This window comes from Protomyctophum parallelum (assembly GCF_964188405.1).
Source record: "Protomyctophum parallelum genome assembly, chromosome: 8".
Lineage (NCBI taxonomy): Eukaryota > Metazoa > Chordata > Actinopteri > Myctophiformes > Myctophidae > Protomyctophum > Protomyctophum parallelum.
Window position 1 is genome coordinate 24,606,987 of NC_139703.1, and position 16,222 is coordinate 24,623,208.

At 46.0% G+C, this 16,222-nt stretch overlaps 1 protein-coding gene across 1 annotated transcript in view; it reads right to left on the bottom strand.

Annotated features, from left to right (window-relative positions):
- Window positions 1–16,222, bottom strand: part of LOC310862965 (inositol 1,4,5-trisphosphate-gated calcium channel ITPR1-like) — a 146,788-nt gene that overhangs the window by 70,347 nt on the left and 60,219 nt on the right. Inside the window, exons 24-38 of the mRNA XM_083771087.1 lie at window positions 15,979–16,178; window positions 15,418–15,547; window positions 14,860–14,914; window positions 13,974–14,139; window positions 10,181–10,348; window positions 8,692–8,766; window positions 8,428–8,565; window positions 7,854–7,979; window positions 6,568–6,768; window positions 4,868–5,119; window positions 3,254–3,379; window positions 2,652–2,780; window positions 1,287–1,407; window positions 798–988; window positions 126–274 (exon numbers count right to left, since the gene is read on the bottom strand). Coding sequence (XP_083627213.1) covers window positions 126–274; window positions 798–988; window positions 1,287–1,407; window positions 2,652–2,780; window positions 3,254–3,379; window positions 4,868–5,119; window positions 6,568–6,768; window positions 7,854–7,979; window positions 8,428–8,565; window positions 8,692–8,766; window positions 10,181–10,348; window positions 13,974–14,139; window positions 14,860–14,914; window positions 15,418–15,547; window positions 15,979–16,178 — 2,227 coding nt within the window. The remainder of the gene's footprint in view (window positions 1–125; window positions 275–797; window positions 989–1,286; window positions 1,408–2,651; window positions 2,781–3,253; window positions 3,380–4,867; window positions 5,120–6,567; window positions 6,769–7,853; window positions 7,980–8,427; window positions 8,566–8,691; window positions 8,767–10,180; window positions 10,349–13,973; window positions 14,140–14,859; window positions 14,915–15,417; window positions 15,548–15,978; window positions 16,179–16,222) is intronic.

Consider the following 16,222-nt stretch of genomic DNA (forward strand, 5'->3'; position numbering starts at 1 on the left):
ATGTAGGCATTTAGCATAATCCAGAGCGATTTACAGTAAGCAAGAACAACACATGCATGCATTGTCCATGTAATAGGACTGTAGGAATGTAGCGCTTGCTTCAGGAGGCGTGCAGTATAACTCACTTGCATATGAAGCCTCCGCTCTCGCACTTCCTGCGCGAGTCCGTGTTCTCCGGGAAGAGCAGCTCTGGACGATGCAGGACGTCCACGAGGACGGACAGCTCTGCCTGGACCAACGGACGGAGACGGTCCTCCAGGGCCGACACAATGTCCTACACCGTGAGGAGACATGAGACACAATGTCCTACACCGTGAGGAGACATGAGACACAGTGTCCTACACCGTGAGGAGACATGAGACACAATGTCCTACACCGTGAGGAGACATGAGACACAATGTCCTACACCGTGAGGAGACATGAGACACAGTGTCCTACACCGTGAGGAGACATGAGACACAATGTCCTACACCGTGAGGAGACATGAGACACAATGTCCTACACCGTGAGGAGACATGAGACACAATGTCCTACACCATGAGGAGACATGAGACACAATGTCCTACACCGTGAGGAGACATGAGACACAATGTCCTACACCGTGAGGAGACATGAGACACAATGTCCTACAATATGAGGAGTCCTTCTAACACTATGGACCAGAGCTAAAAGTACCATAGCGTTAAGAAGAACTCCCTCTAACACTATGGACCAGAGATGTAATTCATGAATTCTTGAAACTAGACAGACAGACAAGACAAGACAAGACAAGACAAGACAAGACAAGTCAGGCAGACCTGTAGTCTCTCTATGATATTCCTGTAGTCTCGCGAGGTGGTCATGGTGACGGCGGAGTCTCGGCGCGCTGCGTTCCGTGCGGTCAGCCTCCAGCTCATGGCGGTCTTCTGGACGATGTTGTTGGACTTCACGAACAGGCCGCTGACCTGGTTGTCCAGATCCACAGGGATGGCTATGGCCCTGCCCTTAGCTGAGCATGCACACACACACACACACACACACACACACACACACACACACACACACACAATGACTTAGTCAAACCACAACTAGTATATAGTATATATATTTTTCCTGTAAAAACTAAAAACTAAAACTAAACTAAACTAAACTAAAACTAAAGAAAACTAAACTAAAGAAAAAAAGGAGATGGTTGAGCCCCTTCATTGAGGTTCGAGTGCCAACATGCCGAGTTCGACTTCGGAGCCATCAAAGGTTTGGAGACATAGTTAGGGTCAGGGTTAGGGTCAGAGGTCAGGGTATCTCACCGACGTCAGAGAGCACTTTTATGCAGCTCTCCACGAAGCCCTTCTGGACGGGAACCAGCCAGGTGCAGTGATAGACCCTGAAGACTGCCTGGAGGAGCTGGACAAACACCGGCTGTCTGGTCTGGAAAGAATGCATTATACTGTATTACACACTGTAATATTACACCCTGAAAGAATGCATTATACTGTATTACACACTGTAATATTACACCCTGAAGAATGCATTATACTGTATTACACACTGTAATATTACACCCTGAAGTCGGTTCTCAACTAATGTGGATTACAGAGGTACAGTACACACATATGTACACGCACACGCTCACACACACACACACGCACACGCACACGCACACGCACACGCACACGCACACGCACACGCACACGCACACGCACACACACACACACACACACACACACACACACACACACAGTCAGTTCTCCAAAAAAGACATTGTGTTTCTTTTTTCATAGGCACGCACATAGGTAGAGGCCTCGTACTGTATAAGCCTTTGTATTGTTTTTATACTGTGCTAAATTAAGGAACACTGGTTGAGAACATGTAGTCCGTATAAGTGGTTAACAGACAACTCGTGAGCGCAGCAATGCATCAAAACAAACACGCCACTCTTCTTTGGTAAGAAGAGCTAAACAGGATGTTCCGACGCTCACAATGGGAAGCGGTGACATGCGATAGCGTACATCTTAATTTACTCATATTGAATAATTTCTACAGGAGCGTGACTAATCCTATTAATAGCTGCCGAGCAAGACCAGGTTCACAGGAACTTGTGCGAAGAGAGCGGAAATTCCTTTCCCTGCAAGCGCCCCGGCCGCCAGCAATTACATTATATTACTCACAGTCACATTCATGCACTGGAAGAGCCTGCTTATTTTTAGAAGCACTTTGTTGTCTGTTGGCAGCGAACGCAAAAACAGTCACAGTTTTATCTAAGCCGCTGTGAAGTGTGTCGCAAAACATTTGTAGCGTTTGTTTAAATGTGTAGATCTTATCGCTTCCTTACACAGTAACACTGTCAACATGCTGTTCATGCACAAGAGTACAGGACTAAGTTGACTAAAACTATAAGAAAGAAAGAAAGAAAGAAAGAAAGAAAGAAAGAAAGAAAGAAAGAAAGAAAGAAAGAAAGAAAGAAAGAAAGAAAGAACAAATACATTTTGGGCGTCCTTGTTATGAAAAAGGTTTGAGGCACCACTCATATAGAAACATTCTTCTAAAACGTGATAGGATTGGCGGACAGGTGGCGGAGGAAACCATGCAAGGCACCAGCCTGCATGTCAGGGAGTAATTAGGGTCGTTTTGGGGTCCAGTTCGACACTAGGGGTCAGCAGTGAGTGAGTTACCTGTAAACTGGTGCTCTGGTCGGAGAACGGCGAGCTGAAGAACGTGGTGACGATGCCCATGACCGTCTCGGTGACGTAGTTCTCCAGGATGAGGTCAGCGTGCTTACGGTCGCTGGTGTTGTTGCACACCTGGAAATTAAGGAACACGCAATCACGCACGCAATCACACAAAACAATGCTTATGGTCACTTGTGTTGTTGCACACCTGGAAATAACACACGAGCGGTCATGCGCACGCACGCACGCACGTATGTATGTACTTCTGCCCTCTGGGAGAAGTACAGTTGTGCAAAGAACCAAAGTGGAAGTACATCGTTTGTACCATCGTTTGTACCAGAATCAACCAAGATGTTGAACGAGCCCCTGGAGTCTGAAACAGCAGTAACTGTGTGAGGACTAGATGATCCATGTGTGCCATGGTGTAATGTTGTGTCTTCCTCTGTAATGTATTTTTGTCCGTCATTGATGTTTTATGTGTGGCTGTAGCTGGGGTTGAAATCCCAAGACAAATTTCCCTTGTGGACAATAAAGTTGACCTTGGCCTTGACGTTGACACACACACACACACACACACACACACACACACACACACACACACTCACCCTACAGATGTCCACCAGGAAGTTCTCGAAGAGCTTCCACATGTGGTTGGAGGTGTAGATCTCCTTCATCTCCACCTCCGTGTCCACGTAGCAATGGTTCAGGAAGTTGATGTAGGCGATCTTCACCTGCACGCAAAGGTCAGAGGTCACCACATCCCTTGACTTCCTCCTGGTCTCAGCCGAGGTCGGTAGTTTTATTTTTTATTTTTTTCCTTTTTTTTTACCCATTTAGGCCTGACCTCGAAATTAAAAAAAAATCTTCTAAATCCTCCAGTTTTCTGAAATAAATATTTTCACAGTTTTTCTAAAATAGCAGACCTACAAGCTCGTAGCGCGCCACTTGGTGGTGCGCTATGAGCTTGTAGATCTGCTATTTTTCAATAGCTAAATTATAACATAATGTTTAAAACACCAAAAGGGGTTCCTGCCCAAAATGCGTTCATTCCAAGTGGATTTGCTATTTTAGGACATGCTTTGTCCTAAAGATTAGTTTTGACCGCTTTTATATTTAGTTTTGACAAGATTTACCTTTTACAACTCTTAGTGTTAGTTTCAGCCTTTTATTGTAACAAAAGCTCTGAACATTTGTGAAAATAGCAGTATATGTTGGCCTCGTCCGTGGCAAATTCGATAGTTTGTGTATACCATTACAATGTCCTTATTTTGATCATAAGACCAAATTACTGAATGAAAATACCTCAGAGTTGTACTTAACTTCTTTGCTGCCCCTAGTGTTATACGGAGCTTCTTTAATTTCCGGGTTAAACAGGAAGGTGGGGGCCTCCGGGAGGAGTTCAACACCACTCGCATTAGCCCACAGCCTTTAGCTAGCAGTACAACCAGCTACATGTTCTCAACGATCCGGTACAAACTCACAAATGATTTATGATCGTCGGGGTGCGCGTCGGCGCACCATGGACAGCTCTCAAACCTTTGGAGATGCGGTGCTTTGAAAATCCTGTTATAATGGAGGCTCAACGGAGCTGGATTTAAAAATCCCATCGCTGATGGGGACGGAGGAGCTCCATACTAGCTGGAGCAATGCTAAAAGGTAAACAGACGGACGGCGCGTTCATATATGGATTCAACGGTTGTCTGCGCTTATATGCGTAGCTGGCATAAATAGGTCCCATTAGCCTAGCTATGTTTATAAACGTAGATGGCACTAAAATAATTAAGTGCAGTACTTAAGTAAATGTATTTACTTTCCACCACTGCTCGTGGCATGGGTGGACCACCCACCTCGGGAATGCAGTCATCGTAGGTGGACGGACCACTCACCTCTGAGGTGACCACTCCTAGTGACCACTCACCTCTAAAGGCCTATTCATAGTCTGGATTTTCGGTGGTGAGGTGACCACCGCTCCGGTGGTGAGCTGACCACCGGATCTGAAATAACGTTGAGCGGTGGTGAGTAAAAACAGAGAGAAGGGCTGGAGCGGTGGCGGTGGTTTGCTCTTCACCGCGGCTCGTGACGTCATGTTGTAGTTCGGTGGTCACCTCACCACCGAAAATCCAGACTATGTATGAGCCTTAAGGTTACCACTCCAAGTGACCACTCACCTCTGAGGTGACCACTCCTAGTGACCACTCACCTCTGAGGTAACCACTCACCTCGGGGATGCAGTCCTCGTGCGTCACCACCCGTACGATGTCGTCGAGCGGCAGTAGGGAGTTGCACTTAATCTCGGTGTAAACGTTCTTGCCCTCTGTGCAGACGGCCAGCAGCTCCACCAGGTGGATGTGGTACATCAGAGGGCTGTTCTGGTCCATGCGCTCTCGCTCCGAGCGCATCATCTGCACCAGCGTCTGGAAGGAGGCGCGGTCGTTGTAGAACACCAGCACGTCCTCGCCCGCATTCACCAGCTGCACCGACGGAGGGGGGGACAAGATTTTAAACCACTAAAGGGACATTTCATCGCTGGAAGAAACTGCATGCAGTCAGTCAATGTTAATAGTACAGTATGTGTAGTAGATGACAGTAGCACAATTTGAAATTTGCACCCTATGGCCAGAACAATAATGATGTCAGTTTGTTTTTTACTACTAGGGTATGACTGGATTGCTGAATTCCTACAATGACCATAATGCAATGGTGTACTGCTCCTCCTTGTGGAGAGAGGGGGGGGGGGGTTAAACATTGTTATAATTTGGCTATTGAAAAATAGCAGATCTGCTTGTAGGTCTGCTATTTTTGAAAAATCGTGAAAATATTTATTTCAGAAAACTGGAGGATTTAGAAGCCTTTAACCCACTAATGGCCAAGTTGCCAACCTTAATAACATCTTATTGTGCCTTAGGCCAGCTTTGGCTGACTTTTTGAATGACAATAGAATAATGTGCGATATGACCACAATGTCACGAAATATCTCATTTTAAAGCTGCACATCTCTAGTTTACACCGAAAAACTAAATATGTTCCTAGCATGTTCCTTCGTTTACTTATAAGCACTTTAGTACACCTTGGTTTGACTTATCACTGAAACCAAGGTCTACTAAAAAGCTTATAAGTAAACGATGGAACAAGCTATAATCATAATTATTTTTTCATTGTAAAGTAGTGACTTGGAGCTATAAAATGAGACATTTCGTGACATTGTGGTCATATCTCAAATTTTTCGATTGCCATTCAAAAAGTCGCCAAATCTGGCCAATGCTGGCCAATGCCCCATTTCTTAATTCGTCATTTTAATGCAATAAGAGGGATCAGCGATCTAAATACAATACATTAAGTTTTACTTTCGATTTCAAAGTAATACCCAAAAGTTCCACTTGATGGCAGGAACGTTCCATTATTCTGATTTTGACAAAAGTGTTAAATCTGGCTAAATCACTTCCTGTCAAACGAGGTAAACAAAGGAAGCTAATTTGACCCCTAGCTTATAGCTTGTCCGTCCGGATTGCTAAACTAACATTAGCTTTGTCATAACTTAGTCAGATTAAGCTTAAAAACGGCCAGGAACATCCCAAAATATCACATTTTTTGCCGCGGATCACATAGAGACGGCGCGCGTGCACGATAGTGCACGATCGCGCGGGTTTCGGCCGGTTTTTGGTAGATTACATAAAAATAATTAAAAAAATGTCAAACAATTGCAATATTTTGTTATAAAAAGACGTACTGACAGGGCAGTACGTCTACTACGCAGATAACGTCATTGGCTTGGAGGGATTTGTTGATTTACTACGTCAATTAACATGGCAGTCTATGGGCTTGACGTAGTCTTGGCCATCAAGGAGTTAAATGGGTTAAAGGCACTTCATGGGGGGAAAAAGTAAAAGGCTAAATAAATCAGAGAATTCCATGAGCTCACCTCGGCCATGACGATGTCCTGACACTTCTTGATGAACTTGTTCTCTGCCTTGACGATGGTCTGCAGGAACTTGAGGTAGTGCACGTTGCGTCCGTGCGTCTCGATGCAATGCACGAAGTGTTGCACCACCCGCTCGTTTATCTCACTGCACAGCTGGAAGTTGTTCATGAAGATGTGCTGCATGGTCACCGCCTCCAGGATCTATAGACACGTAATAAATGTGAACCACTTTACTGGCAACACTCCGCACGTCCTAGACTCTTCTCCCTTCTCTAAAACACCCTGGAGAACGCTCCACACGTCCTAGACTCTTCTCCCTTCTCTAAAACACCCTGGACAACGCTCCACACGTCCTAGACTCTTCTCCCTTCTCTAAAACACCCTGGACAACGCTCCACACGTCCTAGACTCTTCTCCCTTCTCTAAAACACCCTGGACAACGCTCCACACATCCTAGACTCTTCTCCCTTCTCTAAGTCTAAAACACCCTGGACAATGCTCCACACATCCTAGACTCTTCTCTCTTGCCTAAAACACCCTGGACAACGCTACACACGTCCTAGACTCTTCTCCCTTCTCTAAAACACCCCAGACAACGCTCCACACGTCCTATACTCTTCTCCCTTCTCTAAAACACCCCGGACAACGCTCCACACGTCCTAGACTCTTCTCCCTTCTCTAAAACACCCCAGACAACGCTCCACACGTCCTAGACTCTTCTTCCTTCTCTAAAACACCCCAGACAACGCTCCACACATCCTAGACTCTTCTCTCTTGCCTAAAACACACTGGACAACGCTCCACACATCCTAGACTCTTCTCTCTTGCCTAAATCACCCTGGACAACGCTCCACACGTCCTAGACTCTTCTCCCTTCTCTAAAACACCCCGGACAATGCTCCACACGTCCTAGACTCTTCACTTCTTTGCCATGGAAAGAAACAATTCAAACAAAATGAAAAAGAAATGAAACTAACTAAATAACTAACGTCTTCCTTCTCTAAAACACCCCAGACAACGCTCCACACGTCCTAGACTATTCTTCCTTCTCTAAAACACCCCGGACAACGCTCCACACATCCTAGACTCTCTTCCTTCTCTAAAACACCCCGGACAACGTTCCACACATCCTAGACTCTTCTTCCTTCTCTAAAACACCCTGGACAACGCTCCACACGTCCTAGACTCTCTTCCTTCTCTAAAACACCCTGGACAACGCTCCACACGTCCTAGTGCCCCTCCAAAAGGAAGATAATCAGTGCTACAGAGCAGGCTGTTATATTCACCCCTGGGTTGAGGAACAGGTTGATGTGTTTGTGCAGCAGGGCCTGGTTCTGTTGGTTTCCTGCACAGAAGTTCTGCAGGAACTGATGAGCCAGCTTCATGATGTCCTGCATGCGCACGTCTTCCCCCTAGTGGACATATAGTTGTATTACTATCAGTGTTTTTTATTTTTATTTAGTCTTAGTCTTTTGAATAACACACCAATTAGTCTTAGTCCTATTTAGTCCTCTGAAAAACACTGATTACTATACACTAAACTAAAGTATTCCCCTAGTGGTCACATGGACACAGAGTGAGATGTGTGTGTAGGCTACATGGATTAAAGCAACTGTTGCTTCCGGTAACAAAAACCCCCTTTTGGAACTTTGATGGTCCTCCGTGCAACGGTTATATCCACAATATCATGTTCCTTACCTTCTCATAATGATATGCAGCAGCTCCAGATGTTCCTTACCTTCTCATAGGGTATCTGCGGCAGCTCCAGATGTTCCTTACCTTCTCATAGGGTATCTGCAGCAGCTCCAGATGTTCCTTACCTTCTCATAGGGTATCTGCAGAGGTCCAGATGTTCCTCACCTTCTCATAGGGTATCTGCAGCAGTTCCAGGACCACAGCGTGAGCTCCCATGTTCCTCAGTAACCTCTGCTGCTGCTTCCTGCTCTTCCTGCCTGACAGACCCTCCTGGACACACAGCCTGCTGAGACGCAGTAGGATCTGAACACAGGAAAGATTAATATAACCATACCATGCAAAAAAAAGGGCACCAAAAGCTATCTTGGTGATTTCTTACGAGTCCCTCCCCAGCTACGGTGTTATGGTGAGACATTAAAGTTGACTCACCTCCTTCACCACCCTGTAGTTATAGGTACTCGTGCTTTCAGGTTTCTTTGGCTTCTCCAAGCTGTTGGAGTCTCCCTGCGGACAAGAGGACCAGACAACCAATCAGATTACAACAACACCAGAGGACCAATCAAATTGCAACAACACCAGATAACCAATCAGATTACAACACCAGATGACCAATCAAATTACAACAACACCATACAACCAATCAAATTACAACAGCACCAGATAACCAATCAGATTACAACAACACCAGACAAGCAATCAAATTACAACACCAGAGAACCAAGCCTCGCCGTTGAAAATGCACTTGTGGCGGCGAGAGCCCAACACCAGATGGTGCTGTGGCGCCAAATGAGTTAAATGGCTTTTAGAAGCTACTAGACATGTACGTGCCCGTCGCAGACGGCCACCGGCCTACTTGGGAACGATGCAACTTGGGAACCTAATGATATACGTTGTCTTAGCACCCGTTTTAACTGTCAGCCCCACATGGAGATCTGTGTATGTGCCTGTGCCCACTGGCAGAGCCTGATTGGTTGAGCCTCAATTGGCTGAGGCAGAGGCTGGAAATTGCACAGGTGAAAGGAGTTGGCCTCATTAGGCCCACTGGCAGAGCCTGACCAGAGCCTTTTGTGGTGGTTCTGGAGAACCGTGGGTCCGAACGACTCGATACCTGGCACTGCACTCCCTGTGGGGGTGTGGAACGCGTGTGTCTAATGTGTAGTCGGTGGGTCAAACGGTTCTCGAGTTACGTCCATTACAACCGTACACACACGTACGCACACACGTACGCACACAGAGGCGTGGCGCATTTATAGTAGGATAACTAGGCAAAGTTTGAACGTAATGTGATGTGGTGCAACCATAGACTGTAAAACAATATGGACAAAGCGTTCTTCGGGTCTGATATGGACGTAAGATGAAGCCAGTCAGTCCTTGAATTGTAAATCGCCATCTTTCTAGATCCGTTTGGGCCCAGCTGGCCATTGGCTGGCCAGACAACGAGGCGAGACTTCCCCCCCTTCTTATTTGTTGGTTTTTATTTTGATTCGAACGGGGGGTGGCTCCAAATCATAGACTGTAACGGTAGCCACGCCCCTCAGAACATACGCGACTTTATAGTCATTTCTGGGTGCAACGTACTGGCTCCAGAGAATCATGGATTGAATCATCTCTAATACCTTCTTCTTAGTGTGTGCTGGTCTCTAACAGTCTCTAATACCTCGGTATGCAAGCTCCAGACGTAAAAACAAACAACTTGTGAACAGAATAGAAACACTGAAGCAGATAGGCAGTAGAGAGAATGCTGAGGGAAAACAATGGACACATTTGAGGAATTGTTGGCCATGGAGGGTAGGAGATATGAGCATGGTGCTGGACTATGAGCACCGCCATCAAAACCAGCGTTTTGGTGAAGAGATGACCACAGAATGCCACTGGTCACCTCTTCACCTAAATCTGGACTATGAATAGGCCTCGATACCTTGGTATGCGTCTCAGAGGAGTCTCCGCCGTCCATGTTGCTCTCGTCTGGACCTTGTCTCTTGTAGACCCACAGCTCCGACTTCTCCACGATGGACCTCAGCTGGTCCAGGTCGAACTTGATCTGCTTGTAGTTGTCCACGTCCTGGCTGGTCACCAGCAGCTGGACCTGCGCACGCACGCACATTTAACATCTTTATTTGTATTCACATTTTACAAGAAGGTTCTTGAACACAAACAATAGTGGATGCGCAAACTTGAGAAAACTCTACAACAAGTGCTTCAGATACAGATCACGGGTACAGAAAGCATCGCCTTCTCCATATATGGCGACTGCCAATTATTGCAGACACTGAACAGAATTTTGCCGATGCCTTAGCTCTCGGCTTGGGCATGCCTGCAATCTGTAGGCCCCTCACGACTGATTTGTGGACATTACAGAGGCTACCAAATATGAACACAAGTAGTTTACATCTGTAGCCAAGCTGTATAATAGCATCCTTAAGACGCTGGTACTTAAGCACCTTGGTAAGGAATGCCTCTTCCATACTGTGGTCAAATGTACATGCCACTTCCAAAATGGTCACTTCTCTACTGTCCTCATCAACAACAACATAATCTGGTGTATTAGCTGTGACATCTGAAAAAGCATCATTTTCATTATTGTGCATGAACATGGCAGTTGAGACACGTGAGTGCTTATACATTTTGGCAGATGATGAAACATATGAACTTATGTCCTTAGCTAATACTGTAGGTCAACAATTCTGTCGTGCCTAGCAATGTACATTCCCTTATATACATAGCAGCCATTAAGAATATGTGACAGTGTTTCTGTAACTGGAGTGTGGTCATGGTGCAGACAATGAGGAGGAAACGTGTTAGGGTACCACAGAGAGAGATTGAGTCTGGTTGGAAGGACCTGTAATCTGGCTTTGACTGTAAAGGTGACTATGTCCTCATCGACTGCATAATTCTTGAATATTGTATGAGATACGGTGTGGTCTGCATCGGGAAGGCAAGCTAGCTTCCCCTGTAGTTTTAAACCAGTCCAGTGTTGTTGTTGTTTTTGCTGTTGTAGCATTATAAGGTACCTCCGTGCATTGACTGGTGATACATGGTGTTCCGTATCAATTACAGTACTCCTTACTGAGATCGAACAGTTGGTAATGATGTCCTCAGAAACTTCTACAGATTTAGAGTCAGGTCGAACCCAGCACAGAGATACTCCAGTTCTCACACAGAGGTCATTGAGGTCAGGCCAATCTGACGACACGCCAAACCCAGTAGCATGTGAGTCCATTTTAAGGTTGGGCTTTCTTCTAAACCCCAGGAAACTTGGCTCGCCCTCTGCTGCCAGTGGAACTTTACGCCGTTTCATATCTAGAAACAGAGAAGATCTAGCAAGTTCCCTGACAGTCGTGTCATCACTGTTTAGCATGTTTATCAAGTGAGCCAGCCTTGTGGCGTTATATATCCACTCCACGTTCGGCACGCCAAACCCACCGTCCTGTTTGGACTGGAAAATAATGTCTCTGGTGGTGTGGGTGTTGAGCCCGAACCACTTCCTCACAAAGTGAACTACACTGTCATTTAGATCACTAAGTGTTTTACATGCCAGATGAACGTTGGAAAAGAGGTGTTGTACTCTAGTCAGGGCAACCTGCCTGATAGCCTCCAACTTCATCAGCAGTGGTAGTGGTGAAGCGTCAATCAGGTTCAGCCTAGCTGTAAACTCAGATGTAATGTACTCAACCTGTTCTTTCCATTCCCCTGCAATATTAAATCTATGCCCTAGGTAGTTGTATGACTCATGTAGGTCATACACACGTATGGGCTGTGAGTTGATGGTGAACTCAGGGGTTTTGTCAGCCTTAGACTTATACCAGCGGTTTCCACCACTACGCCTCTGGTAGAGAACAGCACACTTAGTGTGTTTTGCCTCTAGACCGGACCAGTCCAGAAATCTATCTGTTCTAGCGAGCATGTTTTTAATAACTCTCTCTTCCCGAGAGGCTAACTGTACGTCGTCCGCATAACCCTGGACAGGGTTTGGGGACAGCACATTGGGTGGGGCACAGTCACACAACCACTTAATCCACCCATTGATGGCAAGAACAAAGTTAATGGCACTCCATGGGCAGCCTGTTTTAATGCCTACTTGGAGAGGTATTGGGTCTGTCAGCTGTTTCCCACAGATGACTTGTATGAATGATGTTTCATACACATCCCTAATAATGTCAATAAATACCTCAGGTAGATGTATTGATTCTAAGGCATTAATCATTATATTATGGGTCAGAGAACCAAAAGCATCACGAAAATCCAGGAATACAGAGTATAATTTACATGATTCATGTTTAAAATCATCGATCCCAGTTTTAAGACAGAAAACATGTTCATTCATCCCCTGTCTATTTATGTATGCTTTCTGCTTAGGTGACAAGATGCCACACACACACACACACACACACACACACACACACACACACACACACACACACACACACACACACACACACACACACACACACACACACACACACACACACACACACACACACAAATAAATTTTTTATTCTATTTAATAAATCAGTGCTCTTGAACACCCTTTACGTCAGTGTGTGGGTTTTACTTCAAACCTCCTAACTCTGACTTGGTCATTCTAATCAATGATGGACAAAACAACTATCTCCACATGAGTGGTGAAAATTCAGAACCATACAATTATATGTCTGAGTTATATTAAAGAAGTAAAGAAATAAAGGTCCTGTACCTGCGACAGTAAATCTTTATACTGAAAATGAACTGTATTGCGGAGCAAAAAGGAATACACAAAACTATAAAAATAAATTGCAATAGGCCTATCTTTATCTAGATAAAGTAGCTGAAATAAAAATAATACAATTGAACAATCAATATCTTTCAAAATATGAATGAAAAATTTCAACCTCCGATTACTGAGCTAAAATCAGAACTTATTAAACCAATAGGCAGTTTGACCGAAGCACTTTGTGAAGGGGAAGAAAGAAAGTTTGGTCGGACATTTCTGATGCTTTAAGCTCTAAAGAAGTCACAAGGAGCACATTTAGCGACACACCAGGCGCTGTCCTGGATGTAGCTGAAGTAGCTCGATGTAGCCAAAACACTCCCGAGGCGATCGACAACAACGGGAGGTATGATTAATTCTAACGCAACTAGCGACGGGACCGCGATGGGCCGTCTAACACATCATCTTTGCTTAGAATTGGACGGAATGATATAAGATCAAGCGTTATTCATGTTTTATTTATTTTCGGTCTCATCGGCTAAAATGGGGGGAACATTTTCGATGACGTACCAACCGGAAATTACATTGAATGTTGCGCAACAGACGCTCCCAGCCTGTGGAGCGATGCGATCGGTTTTGATATCAATAAATCTCCGTCCTTTTATCAATCTCCGTCCTGAGCGCTGGGCGTTACTAATTGATAGAACGGAGAACCCCGTCCTTGCCGCTCGGGGTGTTAAGCATGTGTTAGAGGCGTGGCCTACCTGTTGGAGGTGTGACCTACCTGTTGGAGGGGTGGCCTACCTGTTGGAGGTGTGGCCTACCTGTTGGAGGCATGGCCTACCTGTTGGAGGCGTGGCCTACCTGTTGGAGGCATGGCCTACCTGTTGGAGGCGTGACCTACATGTTGGAGGCGTGACCTACCTGTTAGAGGCGTCGACTACCTGTTGGAGGTGTGGCCTACCTGTTAGAGGCGTGGCCTACCTGTTGGAGGTGTGGCCTAGCTGTTGGAGGCATGGCCTACCTGTTTGAAGGCCTGCAGGACCTCCTGCCTCTGGCTGAAGTGTCTGAAGAGCAGGTGCAGGGCTCTGGACACTAGGGGGGGATAGTCGTGCATGGTGAGATGGAGCAACACTCGCAGGAACGTCCGGCCCCCGTGGTCGTCTAGATCTAGAGGGGTGTTCTCCTCACTGGAGAGCTCGCACGCACACGCACACGCACACACGCAAACGCACACACACACACACACACACACACACACACACACACACACACACACACACACACACACACACACACACACACACACACACACACACACACACACACTTTTCATTGGTCATCCAGGTCCAGAGGGGTGTTCTCAATTCTGTACATAGATTAATCAGTTTGGTTAAAGATGGAGTGCCACGATTTTTTTCCACCCTAAAACATGATCATCAGGTATTATTATAATATAAGGATTATAAGAAGTGTACAGTATTTGTTAAAATCATGCTTTTATGTGGACAAGCCCACCAGTTAATTAAGTATGCCTGGTTTGCCTGGTGGATGGTGATGGGTGGTGATCCACCTGGACTGAAACCGCACCCACAGCTGTAGTTGTATGATAAAGGGGGAGGGGTTAGGGGAGGGGCTGATAGTGTGATGTCACTATATTACTGTTTATTTCATTGGCCCGTTTGACTGTCAAGGGTTCAGCCTCCAGGAAGAAACTCTAAATGCAAAGTTAATACACCATTGCACATAAAAACGACTCCAGGGTGTCTAATGAAGTACTGTCACCTCTTAGACACATGAAAAACTGGAAAAATAAAATAATTGTGGCACTCCATCTTTAAATATCACAGATGTACGTAGATACATCAGTTGGGTTAAATATCACAGACGTACGTAGATAAATGGCTTACCTTCCTCCAAAGATCCCCTCTGCCTGCTCTTCTATGTGCTCAAAGTCCAGAGCTCCTGGAGACACAAACACGACAAACAAAAGCACGTCATCACCGACACGCACACACCACAAAGACATGCATGTTCTTTACCTTTATTTAACCCATTTTGGACTGAGGTCGATTAAGAAAAAGGCTTCTAAATCCTAATTTTTTTCTGAAAAACCCATGTTTCTATGTCAGTAGGTGCTCAACCCTTTTTCATGTCAAGGACCCCCAGAATTATCTCTATTGGACCACGGACCCCCATCTCAAAATATGTAGTTCCAGGGATCCCCAGAAGCCAATTTGCTCGGAAATATATATTCAAAGATTTGCACCACATTTTAAGGTTTTTTTCAAAAATAGCAGACGTACAAGCTCGCACAGAACTACTGCGGCAATCACGGCGTGTCCTTATTCAAACGCGAAGAGGATTCCATGCTCGCCTCAGAGGTCCTTTTGAGAAGCTCCAGTTTTGAGAAGCACTGCTATACCTGGCGTGTCGTTGGGTCTATAAGGTGGCCAATAGGGACTGACCTGGCATGGTGTTGGGTCCGTCCTGTGAGCCAATAGAAAGCTCCGACTGGGAGTTGCTCTCGTCAAACTCCCTCTTGAAGATGCAGAGCAGACAGGATATCCTGTAGTCCAGACGCACGTTCAGGATGAACTGAAACACACAAGACAGGATATCCTGTTAATACAGACAGGATATCCTGTTAATACAGACAGGATATCCGGTTAATACAGAAATGATATCCTGCCTGTGTTAACCATGCACTCTCTGCCTTGGGACTGAGGCTACCCTTTGGCCTGCCGAAAGGTTGATTTTCAGGCCTGTTTTAAAGGATGCCAGTGATCTGCATTTTCGAGGGAGGGAGTCAGGGCATTCCACATGTCAGTGCTGCAGAAGGAGAATTTACCCATACTGTATTTGTTTTGAAAGTGGGTACCAGATCGTTGTTCTTGACTTGCTACCTCTGGTATTGTGGCTGTGGGTGTCGCTGCCTGCCTGCCTGGCTGCCTGCCTGTCTGCCTGCCGGCCTGCCTGGCTGGCTGCCTGCCTGTCTGCCTGCCCGCCTGCCTGCCTGCCTGGCTCACCTGCAGTATCTCGATGATCTTCAGCTTGGTGTCCATCACCAGGATGTCCTGTTTCTCCGGTTCCGATTGGCTCTTGTTGACGTTGTCTCCGTTGGGGGCGTTGGGGATGATGGGCATGGTGGGCAGAAAGCCCCCGCCTCTGAGGACCACCTGGGTCATGAGCTCCCCCACCCCGTGGATGGAGCGCATCACGTTGCTGCCTGGACACACATGCGCACACACGCACACACACACACACGCACGC